Source organism: Gymnoscopelus braueri (assembly GCF_963280865.1).
Source record: "Gymnoscopelus braueri genome assembly, chromosome: 1".
NCBI classification, from domain to species: domain Eukaryota; kingdom Metazoa; phylum Chordata; class Actinopteri; order Myctophiformes; family Myctophidae; genus Gymnoscopelus; species Gymnoscopelus braueri.
In genome coordinates this window covers 53,774,319-53,794,554 of record NC_137603.1, presented here as the reverse complement: position 1 = coordinate 53,794,554, position 20,236 = coordinate 53,774,319, and the positions used below count along the sequence as shown (strand labels likewise).

The window sequence follows — 20,236 nt, the reverse complement described above, 5'->3', positions numbered from 1 at the left end:
GCACCTGGCTCTCAGAGGCAACAACATCTGGTAGCAGTTGCTTTAGAGGCAATTAATTCTTCAGCCAAGCGACCATAGGGTCCTCTCGCTGAATATCTGTGGAGAGGAGGCTTATGTGTGGAGCGCAAACATGCTAAGAGAAGCACCCAGCATAATAGGTCTGGCGTTAGAAAAGATAGTGTTATTATTTTTTCATTATTGTCATTGCATCGTATTATTTTAGAGAGAGGCCAATGTCCTTTACAAATGTAACAAAATAGCCTACATTGCATGATGAAATACACTCGTTATTAAATGTTATTGTTTTAGCCCTTGTCAAAACTTAAGTATGAGAATGCTCCACATCTCAAAGGCAAATATTGTTCTTTTTACTCCACTACAATTATTTGAACATTTTAAGTTACGATTTTGATTATAATTACAAAAAATAAATTAACCACTTCAGCCCTATTTAAACTTTGGATATGTGAAAATAGCCGATCTACAAGCTAACAATGCGTCGCGATGCGACGCATTGTGAGCTTGTGGATCTGCTATTTTCAAAAGATTTTAATACATATTTTATACATAATTATGATACCTTGTGAAACGGAACATTCTGCATAATGAGTACTTTTACTTTAGTTACAAGTTACTTCGCAGATATAAATTATTATAAAACACACATTAACCACTTTAGCCCTTTTTTATACATAGGCTATTTGAAAATAGCCGATCTACAAGCTCACAACGCGTCACATCGCGACGCGTTGTGAGCTTGTAGACCTGCTATTTTCAAACATTTTAGTACTTTTAGTTTTGGTACTTTAAGTATATTTTGATGCCAATACTTTTGTACTTTTACTCGAGTAAATTTTGATTACCGGACTTTTACTTGTAACAGAGTATTTCTACATTGCAGTATTGATACTTTTACCATAATGCTATTTTCACTTACACTTTTGAAAAACCCATGCGTTGCGCCGTGAGGGTGCAGACTAGCAGACACCAACTCGCTGCCCTCCACTCCCTCCTCCTACCCAGCAGAACCCTATAACGACATGCCCAACATAAGGGTGGCAGGTTGACAGTGGTTAAGCCCTGTGTGTGACTTTTAAATATTTAACCAATGAAAAAGCATTAACAAGAGCGTGTGACTAAATAACCACACTACTAGATCCTTTGGAACGCCGGTTCTCTTTTTTTTCTCTCTTCCATTTCCTGAAAAGTAACGGTTTTTGGACGTATAAGGTTTGTGCCCCAAAGCGATATGTCTACAAAAAGAAAACAGGGCTGGATAATGATGAAAAATTACTGGCTGTTAAGAGAAAGAAAGAAAAAAAGCCAAAGTTACAACATGGTTTTCAAGATGGCTTAAGGTGATTGAATAACTGCCGAGTTAATACTTTGAGCTATAAACATTTTGGTTTGATTGTGCTCCTTTTGACTTCACAGAGACCTGACCTTTTGAAGCCACTGAATAAAACCCTGTTATCACAATGGAGTTAAAACGGCGACTAAGTGGTATATTGGGTTAGCATCTGATTGGCTTGAAATTGTTCTCGCTTTGACTCTTTTTCATCTTTAGTGGTCGGAAATCACTGTTTTCCTGTTGTCTGAATGGCCTTAAACATTTTACCTTCCTCCGGCACTGATAGGATTTCTTTGTATTCCGCTGTCTGTTTCCCATGGGAATGAGAGTGGCTTTGGAGTTCAATGCTAAGTAGGAACTGCTCTGCATTCCTAGGTATAGTAGTGGCAGGCAGACTCCCGTTTACCTTATGGGAGAGATGATGTTTACCATAAATGATACCGGCGGCATTCTCTGCCAAGGTCCAACGTGTGGCATTGTAGACGTGAGCACAAAACAGGGGACAAGGTTATGAAAGAACAAAACAGTCCTCTGCAACATTAATGAGAAAGAACAGCATAGTCAGACATTTGACTAATATCCAAAATCAGCACCAAAATAAAAGGAGCAAAATACAGTCTGAGTTTATGGTGGGAAAAGTTTTGCTGCTCAAGGTCAGGGTAAAAAAAACAAAAAAGGGCGATTGCTTTGGTGAATGGAAATTATTTGAATAATGGATAAGATGATATGGGACAAGTTCATAATAATAATATTATTATGAACTTGTTCCATATCATCGTGTCCAGTATCCAGTATTATGGGAATCGTTGCCTTTTTGTCTATTTATTTGGGTTTTTGCTGATTGTTTTGGTGAATTCAGCAGTTGGACCACGCGGTTTAAATCTTGTGAATGGAAAGTTCAAACCCGGGGTAGGGATGAGTTACATCATTCATGATGTACTTCCTTTTGTCCTGGTTTATTTGGCTTTTCGGTTTTGTTGAATGGAAACGGGATTTTTTGGCAGGTGCCGCATAATTCAAATTTAATCAGCAAATGGGGGTCATTTTGTGGCATATCCAATTTCCCCTGTGCGTGTTTGTTTTCCCTGTAGGTTCAGCGAACGTAAATGACAGGTTAACGTATGTTGTAGTTCCAAGTGCACCATTGCTCTTTTGGCTGAAGAAAAATTCAAGAAGCATTGGCAGGTGAAGTTAACGCTCTGGTGTTTGACGATGCTAGCGTGTTTGTTGTTAAGGGGTGGGGTTAAGGTGTTAGGTGGACACTGGCTGTTTATCATAAACACGGCCCGGGCCCAGAAGAAGAGGGGGTCCATCTGCTTTGATTTTATTCAGCGATTCTCCCCCAGGGGCCCGGAGCTGGAGTGAGAGAATAACAATACTTTGAGCCCATCTGCTCCCGCAGCACCAACCACGGCTAAATTATCACACGCTACGAGCGACTGGCATATGCTGTGGCATAAAGCTACAAGAGGGCATTGTGTGCCAGCTGTTGTGTTGACAAATACTTATCTGGCAGTTCTGAAGTCAAGCTTGGTAAGCTGGTTTCAAGTTTTTTGACACGAAAAAAAACAACAACTAAACGGGGGAGCCGGTTGGGAAGGTTGAGGGTGAAGAAACTGGAAGCTTCCTGTGTGGTGGGAGGGAGATGCATGTTTAATACATGCTGATTTATCTCGGGGTCTTTGTTAAAGATTGCCTGGGGAGATTTGGGTCACCGCATATGGAACTCAATCCATAGCATATACAGTACAGTAGGGCAGTGAAAGAGACCGAAGAAAACCCCCATACAAAACAGACCAGCCCTCTTAATCTTTGTAATCCTGCTGTAGAATATTAACCAACAACAGGCTGCATGTGTGATCACATTGTTGTTGTCATCTACTTCACAGAACAGGAGATGACATAAATTGGGGGTGATCACGCTAACGTCCCTGTTGATAAATAATGCACATTTGTGTTATGCTGTACCGTACTTGTAGGTAGGTGCTTTGCTTTCTCAAACGGTTGCCTGTAACATTTATGTTTGCCCTGATGCTGTTCCCGTAAACCAGGTCTCCCCCGAAAGAAAATGTTTAATCATTAAGACAATTTTCTTACAGTGTTAAATGACCATAGCTCCCAAAATCTTGGAGCTATATTGAATTTAATTATTATCCATTTACATTTAAGAAGCAGCAGAGAGATTAGTTGGATAAGCGAATACATAAGGCTAAAGGGTAGTCCTTGGTGCTTAGGAACCAGTGGTGTAAAGTAACAAAGTACATTTACTCAAGTACTGTACTTTTTTACTTTACTGGAGTATCTCCAGTTTTCAGTACTTTTACTTCTACTCCACTACAATTATTTGAAAACTTTCGTTACTAGTTACTTTGTAGATTTTGATTATTACCAAACATACATTAACCACTACATTTCGGCCATTTAAGCTTGTAGATCTGCTATTTTCAAAAGATTTTTGTCTGCATAATGAGTACTTTCAACTTTTGGTACTTTTACTTGTAATAGAGTATTTCTACATTGCAGTATTGATACTTTTACTTAAGTACTTTTTTCCACCACTGTTAGGAACTATGCACTAAGGACTAACAGTCACAGCTGGAATAACATCGGACCGATCATGAACCCGATTCAAACGTTTTATACATGCAGTGTAAAGTTTTGACTGCTCTGTGCCAAACAGGCTGAACGAACCACTTTGCAACAAGGCCTCATTCTTCCATTTCATCCACAACACACAATTTAGTACCTTTTGAAAAAGAAAAAGTTTTTTTATTTAGTTAACATTGACAGAAACATCACTGACATTGACTTCCTTCCGTTTTACATACAGCATTGTCTACACTGTACAGACAAACAAAAGTCAAACGTCCCCGTATGCGCTCCACAAAGACTCACACGGTGTCCTCCTTGTGGACAATTATTGTCCTCGTCAGTGAAAAGCTTCTACATATCAGCAGTGCAGATACAGGTCGTTCCCTCTTCAGGGGAGGAAGGGGGGCAGGGGGGTGATTACAAGGGGATGCTGGGACTTGTAGTTCATCCAGGACTTCACTTGAAAAAAGGCTTCCTATGACATACATTGTGTTCATGACCAAATGCTATATATATACTGTACACATATACAGTATGTATACATAACTTTAACCCTGTTTTTTTTTACATGGCGCCTAGGACATTGGTTCTCAAAGTGGGTCCCCCCCCCCAAGGACCCCTTGGGGGTGGGGGGTTCCAGGGGGTCCCCGGTAAAAGTAGTTAACATAGCCTCACAATCATTTCAACCCATTTATATTTTGGCTATTCAAAAATAGCAGATGTACAAGCTCACAATGCGTCACTTTGGTGAACAATTTTGCTTTAAAAAAATTATTTAAAAAATCTTCCCTTCTGGGGGTCCCTGGCACTAAATATTTTCCGATGGTGGTCGGCGGGCCAAATACATATCAATTTGAGGGTCCTTGAGACATAATAGAGTTTGAGAACCACTGGCCTAGGAGAAAGCCAAAAAGCCTTTACACATTTGGAGGTCTCCAAGTACCCAGCCTGGTTCCTCCTCACCTCCTGTCTTTATAACACTACAACACAGTATGTTCAGTAGTTTCAATGGGACAGCGTCAACTACAACGTCTCACCTTAGTAATACAGTGAGACAGGGATAAAAGCCTGATTCATGTGTACTTGGTTGGTTTGCGCATTGCGGGTGTCTTGCCGCCAAAAATAGCTCGCTCGCGTCGTGTCACGCTTATACGACGAGTTGAGAGCTTGTAGATCTGTTCATTTCAGCGGCGCGACACCCGCGTTGCAATTATGTATAACTCAAGCTTTTTTAGAAGTATCCGACGCTTGTAATGTATCACCTGTATCACCCCTTGGTTTCTTTTTATTTCATTAAAAAGGGAATTACAAGTTTGTAAATATATATATAATATATGCGGATTAGAATATAATAAATAGTACTGGATCAAATAAGTTCACTTAAGTTATCCGATGCACGGCTGGAAACTGGACACATTGTAACACACTTGAATGAAAAAAAGGCAGCGAGAACAAACCACTTTGACGAGTATTCTCCTCTCACCCAATGGTTATCCAGAACTCCTGAGGGGGGCGGAGTTAAGCCTTCAGTAAACATAAAACACAATTTTTAGTTCTAGTTCCTTCTCGACACGCCAAGTAAAAAATAAAAATAAACTGGATATCGCGGTCTTCACATCAAACTGTTAACTGAATTATTATTCAGGAACGACAACAAAAAATTACCGTTTTTATGTTTGTTTTTTTCCAGTACCGCAACTCGCTAACCACGTGAACGACTCAGACAATGTATAAATGTAATAAACATACATTGTAAGGACATCTAGGCGACGTTATGTTGGGCGTGGATGGATGTACTGTATACACGTGAAACCGCTTCACAAGGAGTAGAGAATACTGTGGTCTTTGATGATGGGAGTCGTACAGGTTAAAGTGTGACTATACTGTCCATGATGACGATGCTCTGTCGGACACAGCGGAGGCTTCTAGCGACTGAGGAGATTTCACACAAGCTTGTAGAGAGAGAGGAACAGCACGTTGGTCTGTGGATGAGGGGGTTTTGTGCGCGCGCCCGCTTTAAAAAAACGCTTATCTCCTCCCAAACTTTTTGCGCTTCATTAATAAAAGCAGAACTCACCCCCACCGGTTAAAATGAGCTGCTCTCTAGTCCCTGACTGTTCTAGGATTTTGTTTTGTTTTGTTACAAGCTTTGGGAGACGAGTGTGGAGACCGCTCGGAGCGGACCCCTCCCCAACCTCGCCCCCCCATCGTCTTGGAAGGGGAGGGACTCTTCCAGCAGGCCTGTTATGTCCTCAACTCATTTAGCACTGCTAACCGGCGCGCTCCGCTGAGGCACAAGGAAGCTACAGAGAGATGCATGAAGACACAAACACTTCAAATAACGCACAGTGCAAAAATAGGTTTCTTACCCCCCCTCTCCTCAACAACAACCCTTACCACAGCCGGCCCCCCACCCACCTCGTTATAACCTCTGTGGAAAAGAGAGATGCGGCCGGGGCTAGAGGCGTTGAGGAGGAGAGGTGGGGGTAGACAGGAAGTTAGCGGTCGGTAGGTAGGTAGGTAGGTAGACTCCTCCACCCCTCCTTGGGGGTCTGTCTTGGTCAGTCAGTTCCTTCAGTCTTTTCTCTGTCAGTTTTATTTTTTGGGAGGGGTGAGGGGTCTCACTGTGGGGGTCTCTCCTGCCCCCTCTGAGGTGGCGGTGGTAGATGATGGAGGTGTGGATGTGTGTTTTTCTACTTGTAGAGGCTCATGGTGGGACTCTGGTACATACACATGTAGGCGTCGCAGAGCAGCCGCCGGGCCTGGCCCTGGATGCTCTTGGGGTCCAGGAGGTGCAGCTCCTCGGGGGTCATCTTCAGGTAGGCGCCCGCCTCCGGGCACGGGGACACCTGGGGGATGTTGAAGCCGTTCTGCCCTCCTGTGGGGAGGAAGGGAACCACACATACACACAAATAAAACTTTTTAATTTCCAAGGACCCCCCCAGTATGGTAGCCTAGTTATGCATTAGGACAGGGGTCTTCAACGTTGTTCAGGCCAAGGACCCCTTATAGCCGAGAGAGAGATGAAGCAGGGACCCCCCATTACATATTGTATAAAATTGTGTCACAGAATAAAGATTAAACTTTTTCATAGAGTTCATGGATAGCTTCATACTTGTTTGACAGCACGATCATCAGTGTATTTCCGGCCACTTAACCTTTTAAACCCTCAATACTTAGCAAACTTGACCATAGGCTCTGTACTTGGTCTGCTCTTTTCCCCCCCTACACTAAACCTCTTCGCCGAAAATAGCCGATCTACAAGCTCACAACGTGCTGCTGCTGTTAGAACCAGAGCTGGGTTAACCGCTTAAAGCCCTATTTTAGACTTTGTCACATGGAAATTCAAGCTCACAACAAAGATACATCACAATGCTTTAAGAGCTTGTAGATCTTAATTTTTTTCAGATTTCTGCCCATTATTGACGTGCCCAAAATAGGTACGCTATAAGTTCAAAGAACTGCTTAAATAAATAGTGGGAAACAAATGAGCCATTTGTTTCGGGTGGGGTTGTTTAGTGTATCAGGGACAATTCAAATAGTGGCATGCAAGTTGTCATACATAGGAAAGTGCTTGCAAATGCTTTTTTGATGAATGACAAAAAAAGAACCTGGTCCTTATTATGACTTGGCAACTTAATTGGAGCCTACACATGTATTAACCACAAATAAATAAATACATTCATTTATAAAGGAATAAAATAATAAAATCAACTTGGCCCCTCTCTGTCTGGAACGAACTCCCCACGCAGAAAAAGTTATTTAATAGCAGGGAATATACTGCTAATATACATTTCCTAAAGGTTTTTTAATGATGTTAGTCTTAATGGTAATTGGGAATGCATATGGAATTTTGTACTGTAGTATACTGCCCATAGTATATATTGCACTGTGTCTGTGCAATATATGTAAATGTAAAGTCTTATTGAGTTTGAACAAAGTGCATCGGTATTGAGAAACCAAGATCGGCACATCTTTGCACTAATGCAAGCTGCCCAGCATTCATCACGTTAAATGACGATGACAATGATTTTTTAATCAAGCCCTTAGTCTGTCCCACCACCACCACTGAATGGCTACCATCATCTAGGGCAGTGCTTCTCAGAGTAGGGTTATCACACCATAATTAAAAATTCTTGCATATAACCAGGGGTCCTGGTTTATCCTCACTTTATCCATTTATGTGTTGGCTATTCAAAAATAGCAGATCTACAAGCTCACTGCGCGTCACTTAGAGCTTGTACATCTTCTATTTTTGAAATATTTTGAAGAATATCGGCTATAAAATGTTATCTTTTTACACAAATCTTCTCTTCTGGGGGGTCCCTGGTACAAAACCTCTTCAAATGGGGGGTCCGCGGCAAAATGCATATCAATTTGAGGGTCCTCCTTGGCACAAAAATGTTTGAGAACCACTGATCTAGGGGCGGCCACCTCGCATTCACACACACACACACACACTCACATACCGTCACGGTCGGCCATACTGTCAAAGAAGAGCCAGGCAGAGTCGGCGGCGCCATACTTGACGAAGGCCACGTAGTGACTGGTCTCGATGCAGAGCACAGCGAACAGCTCCATCCTCTGGCGGGGGAAGCTGCCCTGCCGGCCCAGGCCCTCTTGGAGCTCCTTGGGGACGGACAGCTTGCCGTGCCGATGGGCCTTCCTCTTAGGGTGGAGGTGGACCTGGATACACACACAGTTTGTATTACTGTCACTGGTGAGGACATTAACATGTTTAGGACAGCAATTTTATGAGTGACATTTAAAAAAGAAAATTGTTGCCATTTGTAACCCTAAATCTAAAGCAGGGGGAAAAACTGATTTACAGGCGCGCTGCCGAAACGTTGTATGCTTGTAGATCGGCTATTGTCTGTGCATGACACCGGCACAATACTGTTATTTGAGTTATTTCATTTCGGTTCTCCTTGTATCATCTTGAAACCACCTCGTACCATCTAGAATTTGTATTTATTGTGTGATAACTATGAACCAAATAGTGAAGTTCATTGATTATATATCATATTTGATATACATATACATACACAATATGTATATGCACATTGCTTAACACTTGCATAACAAATTAATCATTTCAAAAGAATGAATAAACTTTTTCCATTTCACTTGATATAACTCTTGCCTTAACACAAATGTATTCCTTAGCAACAGGCTCCACCTAGTGGCCAACGATGGTACACGCGTTGCAGCTTCAGTCATGCAGCCAAGGCGGGTGCAGTTATACAAATTGCAACAAAAGGTTTTTCAATGGATTATTGTAGTATTAGGTGTACTTAATAACATATCAAAAGTTTACCAAAATCGGACCACTAGAAAGGTAACATTTTCAAGATGGCCGCCGCCAGTTCCTTAAAAAGACCATTACTCCTTCATTATTCATCCTAGACAAGTAATGTTGGTGCCTAACCCCATGTTTTGGTAATCTTGAAATCTAATTAAGATATATAAATTATAGTCAAGTGATTACAAGTTCAATTATAAAGGAATTGGTTATAAGCACACACACATATATATATATATATATATATATATATATATATATATATATATATATATATATATATATATATATATATATATATATATATATATATATATATATATATATATATATATATATATATATATATATATATATATATATATATATATATAACAATGTAAATTGACATTTCTCCCTTTTCTACATAATCCCAGGATTGGTGAATTGGTAATTCACAATCTGTTGAAGCTTTCAGGAGATTTCTTTTCATACCAAAAAGGAATAAATTCATTATTACTGGGTGGTACTGTGACATTTGTAAACATTGTAAGTCAGCACAGAGCTATCACAACATTTAGTGTCTACTGTCTTGGGTAGGGGTGGTAGAGGAGTGTGGCCGGATAGGGTTCAGATTTGCTTGTCACAGACATCTTATTCCTGAGATTGTAGTAGTTGTGTGGGGTTTTAGTGCAAAATTAATTTCACATGTCTTTTATTTTGTGATTGGTACTGCTGGCAATAACCTTGAACTTAGATCTTTTTGTCTGGATAATTTTAACTTTAAAAATTGATTTGAGGGGAGGGGACGCTCTGAGCCATAATGATAAGTCACTGGGGGCCCCTGGGAATATTAATGGTCAGCCACCAACCAGACACCGACTCTCCTGTGAGCCAGTCAGACATAGGGACACCCCTGACTGCCTGACACACAGTCATGCACCACGTGGAGGTCTTACAACCACAACTATGGGGGGCTCCTCACTAACTATGCCCACTCACGAGTGCCCATCTCGGGCATAGGAGCCAGCATGGAGGTCCACTTGGGACCAGTGGGACTCAGTGAGCCAGGCGACATAGGGATACTCCTCTCAGCCTAACGCATAAGCTTCATTTCTGCCTCCTCCTCACTCCGTCCTCCAGCGTGAGGTGAGCGCAGGCTCCCTAAGCCACTTGGAGTGAAATCTGGGAAGATACAAGTGTATCTTTCATGTATCGTTTGGGGAACTGTCTTCGTTGAAATGCGTGGCGTATAATTTCTCCTCCTCCACATGACAACCCTCCGAGCTCTGGAATAGTCCAGCAATCCAACTGTGTGACACGTCATAATTTCTGTCACTTCAAAATGACGCTCCTTGCCTCCTCGCCTGGAGGACTTGAGGATGGACACTTGAAAATTGGAATTTGGCTATCGCGATGCACAACGTGCATCAGGGGCTGACAAGCCCCATTCTCTTTAGCTGCCTATGAGCACTCGTCCTGAGCTCCACACGTGCCCCACTATAGCTTTAATGGGACATGTCTGAGCCAACTGTTGAAGGTTTTGCACCTCGGACATGGGGGAGAGGAGAAGCTCAGGGTCTCCTTGGCTCCTATAACTTTGCTCTTCTGTGCTCCAAGTGCCCAGGGAGCAATCCAGTGACCCCCACTCCCCATACTCCCCTGTACCCACCTGAGGGGAACCCTAGGCCCACTAAACTCTACACCAGACCCCATTTTACCTCCTCACACAACCCCACCCTCATACTCCCCTCTGCCTAGGCACCCAGAGAAATGGGTTCTGACAACTCTGCACTAACCTCCGTAGCCACCCCTATTTACACACTCACACTGATTGCCTTCCTAATGTGTTAAAAAAGTTTTTCAAAATGTTGTCTACAAGATGACAGTTTGATTCACATTTGATCCGCAGAGCTATCCAAAATGTTTCAATATCGCAAGCAATACTATATCAACTGACAATATTCTCTTTCTCTGCCACCTTCTGAATGACTGAAAATTGTGACTATTGTTTTGTTGTGTTTTGAGGATATCTTGAAGCCTTGTTCCAGTAAAACAAATATAACTAGTTGAACATTTCAGAGGGTTTTAATAGAGTCAAAAACAAAATATTGGATTTCACAATTATCTAAATGTATCTCTGCAATTTGGACAAGTCCTGTGGATTTCTATGCCCCCAAAACATAGGGTTAGACACAAAAAGTACTTGTCTAGGATAAATAATGAAGGAGTTAGGTTATTTTAAAGATTTTTTGGCCATTTTGGACGCCATCTTGAAAATAACACCTTTCCAGTGATCAAACTTTGGTAAACTTTTAGTATGTTATTAAGGACACCTAATACTACAAAAAACTGTTGAAAAACGTTTTGTTGCAATTTGTTTTGGGTAAGGTGCTTTTTTTTCATAACTGCACCCTGTGTCTTCTTCCATACCTGTGTATTGCACTTTTCACAGAACTGTTTGATCTTGCCAGCGGTGATGTCGCCGTCCTCATAACACTCCCGGCACTCATAGAGAGCCAGGCCTCCACAGATTCGACATTCTCTGGGAGCTGCAGCACAAAACACAGCAGTTTAGTTAGTGTGCACTGCAAGGTTTCCGTCCGACAGTGACAATTATGTAAGTCTTTAAGAAGTGGGGAGTTAAGAACACAGATGTATTAAATCTCAGTTGGGTGAACATTGAGTCGTGTTATGATAATAATAAGAATTGATTGTCGATTGATCCACTCCTGCATCACCCCACACACACACACACACACACACACACACACCCCCACACACACACACACACACACACACACACACACACACACACACTGAATGAGTGCAAACTCACTGTCTTCAAGTAGGTCTGTGATGTCTAACTCCAGAGACGGGAAGATTTTGTTAAACATTTTGAAGTCCTTGCCAAAGCGGGGCATCTGGATGATAAGGCAGGAGGGAGCCTGGACAATAGAGGAAAACATGGACACAGAGCACGTTGAGTTAGGCAGAGTTGTTTTATAGTGACTGACAAACAGTGGTGGAAAGTACATGTACTTAACACATTGACTGCCAGAGTTTATTCATAATGTACTCACCCCTGTGCCAGCAATTTGCGTGTTTTTTATTTTTTTTGTTTTGTAATTTTTCATTCAAATACATTCTCTGATTGTGTTGTCAAGCACCTACGATTGTTCCACCAGTAGAGAGCAGCACATCCAAACATTGATCACCTCGCTCACCCCCTCCCAAACAGGCCCACGTCATATCCGGTCATTCAAAGGATGTGACGTTTTCGACAATTCCCGGCCCGCTGATCGGCCTGAAAACAATGTGATACACTACGACGATGACTGTTAGTCACCCGGACCAAAGAAAATAGAAGTTGAGCTGTCCGTTTGTCTTTTATACCGTGTGAAAAACCGTGTTTTTCCTTATTCTGGCCGAAAATCACCGGAGAAAAACAGCGTGACCCGGAAATTAAATTTTTTTTTTACATCCGGCTCCGGGTGAGTGTGACGTAAGTGGAAAACGAAAGTGCTGATGAGAAATAAACACAGCCGTGCGATCACAGATTAAACAATGAAAATTCAAAAGAACGTGTCAACCCGTTCTTAGGAATCCTGGCACTCAAGCGATGGATTTGAAAGAACGTGTTGACGCGATCTTGGCACTGTATGTGTTAAGTACTGTACTTAAGTTCAATATTGAGGTATTTTTTACTTTCTTCAGTATTTACAATTTTCAATACTTTTACTTCTACTCCACTACATCTCAGAGGCAAATATTGTACTTTTACTCCTCTACAATTACACGACAACTTTAGTTACTAGTTATTTTTTTTATTTTGATTACTACAAAACATACATTAACCAATTCAGCCCTATATATATATATATATTTCGGCCATTTGAAAATAGCCGATCTACAAGCTCACATTGCATCGAGAAGTGATGCATTGTGAGCTTGTAGATCTGCAATTTTCAAAAGATCTTTATACATTTTGAACTTTGGGACATTCTGCACAATTACTACTTTCATAGAAAGTGTTACCAAACCTCGGCAAACTTGAGGTCACTGTTGATGAAGGACCACTCTAGAAGCTGCTGGCTGGTGGGAACTCCCACTTTATCCTTTTTGTCCATGAAGATCTGGTAGAAGTAACAGTCCTGGACCTTCTGCCCTGCCGACCTGTAGCACACCAAAACAACCAGCTTTTCATTTGCACAAAGAACTTTTCTTTACACTTAAGTGTTTTTCTTTATGCTTTCTGTCATAAAGCTGCTATCAGGAACTTGTTTAAATTAATACCATTATATTTTAACCAATCTGTACGTTGGAGAATGTTTTTCTAACACAATATAACTAGCACAACTGCAGCGATTGGAGATGGATTCGATGATGCCGAACAAAGCATGTGTAGTAGGCGGAAAATTTGTTACTGATGGAAAATGACGTAATATTAAAATACTACTACAAACGCGCGCACAGCTATAATAGGCCTATAGATAGATGTCATTCATATATTTCCCGCATTATTAATGACTGCTAAATGTCTAATTATATTTGATTGACCCAAATCTGCCAAACTGCGGTTATCTGCGGGCTAAAACCACAATCCATGCACCTAGTTTACGGTAAATATTTTTTTGCTGTGTCTAAACCCTTTCGAACAAAAAAACGAAAATGTTTTTTGCATTTCCGGGGGCACAACACAAATCACAACATCTCATGACACATATAGAGCAGAGACCCGACATTGTCCCATCCTGAGCAAGCAATTCATACAGTACAGACTGTTTACATTGTGGCATTAGTTGTTACTTGTCTGCACACACACACACACACACACACACACACACACACACAGGGTGGGTAACTGACCTTAGTTTGAGCAACGGGTCCACTCTCAGTATGTGGTGGAAGAGAATGTTGAGGAACTCCTCGGGGTCTAGAATTGAAAAGATGAATGGGAGAGATCTTTTGCAACAGCTACTGTACTATCAGCAGTGCAGCAGTTTTATTTTTTGCACTACACTCTTGTATGACAAACTATTAACTCATTTACTGCCAATAACGCATATATGCGTTCTATTGAATCCATCACTTGCCTGCCAATAACGCATAAATGCGTTCTATTGAAAGAAAAAAAAAGATTTTTTTTTTTTTTTTTTTACATTTTTTTTTAAAATTTGACCCAAAGACCAAGGAGATATGATTTTTCGAAGATCTAGACTCCTATCCACTTCCTTGTTAACTTAAAACTTAAAAATTCTGTATCTCGGCTCCTGAGTACTTTTTGTTTTTCAATTAAAAATCTCTGGCCGCCAACAGCTAAAAATCTGAAATAACTCTGGCAGCTGGTGAGTTAAGTAGGGCTTAAAATTATTATATAAAAAAAATAAGAATCTACATTATGTTGTGCAAAGGCCTGGACAAATGTGGATAACTTATATTATCTCATTAACTTTGTTATTAATTGTATTGAAAAGCTTCAACACTACCGACTTTGACACATCATGACTTGACATCCTACCTACCTTTCTCTTCAGAGGTGAAGCCAGATGCAGCCTCTACCTTCTCCAGAATCCTCCTCAGCTTCATCACTTTAGTAGCACACACATACCCATGACTGGAAGACAAGCAGAAGATAAAAGGACACTGTCACGTTAGCCATACTTTGTATAACAACAGCATTACCCCCAAAACCACAGGGTCGTGGATGCCAACAGCTACTGCTGTCATGTAAGCAATAAGCATGTTGAACAGCAAACTAATGGGTACTGATGACAGCAGGGCCAGGACAGACAAACCCAATGCAGCATCCACTGCAAAAACTCACGGAACTAAAATGTTCCGCATCCAATACGTTTAGTTTACGTCTAGTTCCAGGGTTAGTCAAGCTTGCACAAATACTCAACGGGTTTGGTAGCACACATCGAAATATAATCAAGGACAGTCCAAACCATAATTCTGTTAACCATGTGTCTTTTTTATTTAGACAATGTGGCCAATAGGGCAGGAGCCTATCTCCTGTTCCTGTAGCGTGAGGCAGCTTGATGTACAAGTACACCTAGGCCTGTCACAATTATTGCATAATCGTCTAATCGCAATTATTTTATATAATCGCAATTATTTTTGCATAATTGTCATAATCAATTCCTTGTTAAAAATGTCAAAAAATTAGCCGATCTATAAGCTCAAAACGTGTCGCATCGCGGCGCGTTTCTTTGTGTCATATATTTTGTGCGTGAGTAGGCTGCCGCGGCGCAGTGATTCTAGACACAAACATTAGTACCATGTGACAGAGGGGTCGAAATTGAACGAAACCTGCTCTATATGGTAGAAATAGGTCAACAATACAAATGACGCTAGTTTTTTTAATTAATTTATTTTTATTGAGCGGCCCCCACCAAATCTACCGGAACTACTTCATATTTATCAGAACCGGACCATAACTCTGACCACGGGACTCGGGCAATCAATTAATACCTTTGCAACCACTACATTAATGGTAAGTATTTCCTACAGAAAATACTAAAAAAATCTGAACTAACCCTTTAAATTTGTAATCGTGACAGTACACCCCCGGACATGACGCTGGTATATCGCAGGGACTTACCCCCAATCCAACCCTTGATGCTGAGTGCCAAGCAGGGAGGCATTGGGTTCCATTTTTATAGTCTTTAGTATGACCCGCCGGCTAGGGAATCGAACCCCCAACCTCCCAGTCTCATGGCGGACACTCTAACCACAAGGCCACTGAGGCCAGCACATTGTTGTAACTACGGCAAGACTTTCCTTGAGAGCCAATCACATTACCCGACTGTGTAAAACTAGGAAATGCCAACTCATGACAGTTGCTGATAAACAACCAAAAACGTTGTTTATTGTATTGTGTTGTGTCAGTGAATCTCTTAGTTACACCGTCTTTGTTCTCGTGAAGCAGTTTTGTTCATAAGGTGAAAGATTGCTATGCCCATTTAGAGACAAGCCTACTGTAAACCAAACACTGTCTCTCTAGCAAATGGAAATGGAGATCTTTATAAATACTCACCTTATAAAAAGCTTCACAAGATCAATGTTCGTATAAGAAATTAACTGAATTGTTTTTCTTTCTTTTTTTTAACATGCAGGCATAGATTATCAACTACACTGTTGGCTCTCCATCAAGTAAATGAAAGTTTTCACGAAGAACGTGACACTTTTGTTCGTATAGAGGTGAAGAATTAAAAAGCAAAGTAAAGATTGTCAAAGTCATACTGTGTAACTTTGCTTTCAGTTTTTGGGCACACCTCTGGTACAGTAGCTACGTGGTCTTTACAGCCTCTGTTCATAGCTCAACTTTGCTGCTGGCTTTAGTTTGCTGGTAATAGATTTCTAAAATATATATATATATGTCCAGTTCTAAAGCACTTCCTACGAGTGCCTGCGCTGGCCTGCGTTGGCCACAGGAGGCATGTGTGCCTCCTGTGAGTTTGGCAACTACTGTACCTCAGACAGTCACAAAATCGGTGTCAGCATCCATTATATTAATGATCACACCATCTGTGTAATACAGCACAGTTAGGGTCTATACACTGTTGTTGTTGAGCTGTTGTAGACTTACATGAGAAGATCTGATAGAAGGAAAGGACGGATGTCCGTCCATTTCTATATTAGGATTTGTAGAAAAACACTTCTAGCTCGGATTCTCTCTTTTTTTTGGTGAAAATGAGTTGATGATGTATTTTGTCCATGTGTGGTCCAGCCCTATGGAATTTATGGAATGCATGTGCAAAAAAAAAACATTTAAAATATTGATTTGATGCTCACATTAACCTTAGGAAGCATTAAGTTGTTTTTCACATGCATTCCATAGGGCTGGATCACACATGGGACAAATGACATCATCAACTTGCGACGGGCATTGCCCCTATTGAGTGAACAATGAGCTATTTCTAAAATAAACATAATATTTACGCCGTTTTTAATTTTACATTTTAGTTATAGAGGACAATTATAATGTATTTGTCCTGTAATGTATGTATGTACTGCTCTGCCATCAAAGTGTGGAATGCCCCAACACCATCCATTAACCCTTTAAGACCGGGAACGCATCTGTGTGTCATTTTAAGATTACTTTGGCTATTCAAAAATAGCAGATATACAAGCTCATAGTGCGGCACCGAGTGCCGCACTATGAGCTTGTAGATCTGCTATTTTTGACAAATCTTTGAATATATATCTTATTTTAAAGCGTTTGTAACTCAAATCTTTGCTCCTGGGGAGTCCCTGGAACAACATATTTTACAAATGTTTGCTTTAAAAAATATATATTCAAAGATTTCCACAAAAAAAACAAGATTCTTCAAAAATAGCAGATCTACAAGCTTGTAGCGCGACACTCTGTGCCGCTCTATGAGCTGGTAGATCTGCTATTTTTTAATAGCCAAAGAAATATAAAAATGACACAGATGCGTTCCTGGTCTTAATGGGTTAAAAGATGTGTAACACTGGTTTCTTCCAAAATTGGCCTGAAAATAAAAAACATCTTTCAGGAGACCAAAAGGGGAAGTAAATATCTTTCGTATATACTGTTTGTATTAGTTGATGACATATTATTGTGGTAAGTTTGTATACTACTGTATGTTGATGAAATGAATTCATAGGACCACAATGGAAACAAGTCAATGTCTTACTGTACCATGTGCTGCTGTTCATAAAGTCAAAGTATTCAATCAATCAAAAAATAAACGTACATGCGCAGGGGGTTGACTATCTCTGTGCGCAGCAGCTCCTGGGTTTCTCTGTAATACTCCACATCAGTCTTGCAGCGTGGCCTCAGCAGAACTGTGTCCAGGACAGAGCTGAAGGAAAAAAGACTGCAAGCAGAGAGAATAATACACGGTAAGTTTGGGAGTTTTCAGTTGACCGCGTAGCATGACGGCAGAGGACTTGGTTGCAACAAGGAAATTGTTGCTGTGTCGGGTATGTTTTTTTTTTTTTCTCGTAAATTAAAGCCCTACTTCATCATACAAGAGTGTCGCACAAAAGTAGGGAAAATAGCCGATCTACAAGCTCACAACTCGTCGTATCGTGGCGCTGGTAGATCAAATATGTTCACCATTTTATTTTATTTTTTCAAATAATGAAAAAAGGGGGGAACGGTTTTGGACATACAAGGTTTCCACCCGACAGCAACAGAATGATAATTATCAGGTTCGACAGCACTTAGAACACAGGGTCAAAGATGATGGAGAGGCAAACACTGTTTTGAGGCTCGTTAGATGGAGGTGGAAAAGAAGAACAAAAAGGATGCAGCAAGGACGCATGGACTGCATGTATGTAGCACCTGTATCCAAAGCGCTTTACAATGTATTTCACATTCACCCAATCACACACACAAGAGGAAACCATGCAAGACAGCCACCTGTTAATTGAGAGCAGTTAAGGGTTAACTCATTTAGACTTGTTGCAACCTATATGTTGTAATACCTTTCAGTCCAGGACAGCATCTCTGTCACTTTAGTTGTTGCAATACAAATTTGAAGTTTTTCATAAAACTTAGGTTTATGATTTAGAAGGCGTTTTTAGAATCTGCCTCGGGTCTAAATGGGTGTGTCTGGCTCGAGGAACACTTCAACAAGCAGCCAGGAGGATCAGGGAATCGAACCAGAAGCCTTCAAGATTCCAAGATGGCAACTCTACCTCCTGAGCCACTACTGCCCTTGAACAATTAATAGTTAGGAAGGCAAACAACCTCCTCTAGTGGTGAAAGGTGGTATTAACGGTTTTGGAGGATGGCAGCACTATGTAGTTGACTGTGGTGATTATGAAATATGAACAATTGATGTATACATTCATACATACATCATACATAATTATATTGAGTTACCTCCCTGGTCTTAGGGTCAGATATTATATACAGCATTTACAGTACCCATGGTATTTGCCAGACCCAGAGGGTCGGCCTACATGAGGCTTTGTCGGTCTGTCCCTCTTTTCCTCTGTCTGTCCCTCTTTTCCTCTGCACACACGTCATGCGAAGTCCGGCCATTCAGATTTCAACCGCTAGGGGTCTGGCAGTGCTCCGAGGAGCACCTTTTCTAGTTTTGTTGCTCTCCCTCATGGAGCTACTTGCGGATTATACCAGGGTCAGTCCACCTTAGGTGGACACGCACTGACCTTTTGCACCTTAATCCCATGTATAACGCACTGACTTTTTTGTCTTTTTTATTGTGCTCTTTTTCTCTAAGCACCTTAACGTCCATAAGTATATCATGCACAGTATACATACATTGCTGCTATGCTCAGGCACCTTAGTTTTTTTCTTTATCTCAGGTACTTTGTAAATATGTAGATAACTTGTTTGGCCTTCTGTTGTTCTCTTGTTTGATCTCCTTCCCACTTGCCCCCCACCCCTCTCCTTCTTCCTCCCCCCCTCTTCTTTCTATGGAAATTAACGTCGCGATGGGAACGATGTACAAAAACAAATTTCACCCACTGTTTTACCTTGTAAACCTGTGATGTGACAATAAACCTGATTCTGATTCTGCCTGTCTTAGGTTTAATGGGAGTTTATTCCATGCTGTCGGTCCGTAGAATCAGAATGCTGCTTCACCATGTTTTTTATATGTCATTGAAGGCACTTCGAGCAGGTCAGCACTTGAAGACCTGAGGGGGCGGTTTGGAACATATCTAGGCAGGCAGTCATAGAGGTAGGAAGGTGCAAGACCATTTAGAGCTTTATAAACTAGTAAAATAATTTTTAAATCAATCCTAAAAACAACCGGGAGCCAGTGTAGTGAAGCTAGAACTGGAGTAATATGTTCTCTCATCTTAGTTTTAGTTAAATCTGTAGCTGCCATAGAGTTGTAAAAGTCCATTTAAAAACGTTATATTCAAACAAGACCCCTCTGGCGTATTCACAAGATCACTAGTACTGTAGCATTTATGATTGAATACCGTTGTGCAACACTGCTCACAAAACCAAATAAAAACATTCACTTTGATGGAGAAAACAAATCCAATCCTCCAGCATTCTA

At 40.9% G+C, this 20,236-nt stretch overlaps 1 protein-coding gene across 7 annotated transcripts in view; it reads right to left on the bottom strand.

Annotated features, from left to right (window-relative positions):
• Positions 1 to 4,100: 4,100 nt before the first annotated feature.
• The window catches only part of cyld (cylindromatosis (turban tumor syndrome)), a 46,366-nt gene continuing 30,230 nt past the window's right edge, over positions 4,101 to 20,236 (bottom strand). For 5 of the 7 annotated variants that reach the window (XM_080428975.1, XM_080428979.1, XM_080428978.1 and 2 more), the window contains 8 exons: positions 17,951 to 18,073; positions 14,750 to 14,841; positions 14,094 to 14,160; positions 13,268 to 13,400; positions 12,064 to 12,172; positions 11,658 to 11,776; positions 8,409 to 8,629; positions 4,101 to 6,821 (listed from right to left, as the gene is read on the bottom strand). In XM_080428975.1, coding sequence (XP_080285101.1) covers positions 6,539 to 6,821; positions 8,409 to 8,629; positions 11,658 to 11,776; positions 12,064 to 12,172; positions 13,268 to 13,400; positions 14,094 to 14,160; positions 14,750 to 14,841; positions 17,951 to 18,073 — 1,147 coding nt within the window. In that variant the 3' untranslated portion in view covers positions 4,101 to 6,538. The remainder of the gene's footprint in view (positions 6,822 to 8,408; positions 8,630 to 11,657; positions 11,777 to 12,063; positions 12,173 to 13,267; positions 13,401 to 14,093; positions 14,161 to 14,749; positions 14,842 to 17,950; positions 18,074 to 20,236) is intronic. The other 2 variants (XM_080428977.1, XM_080428980.1) reach the window with 1 other exon arrangement.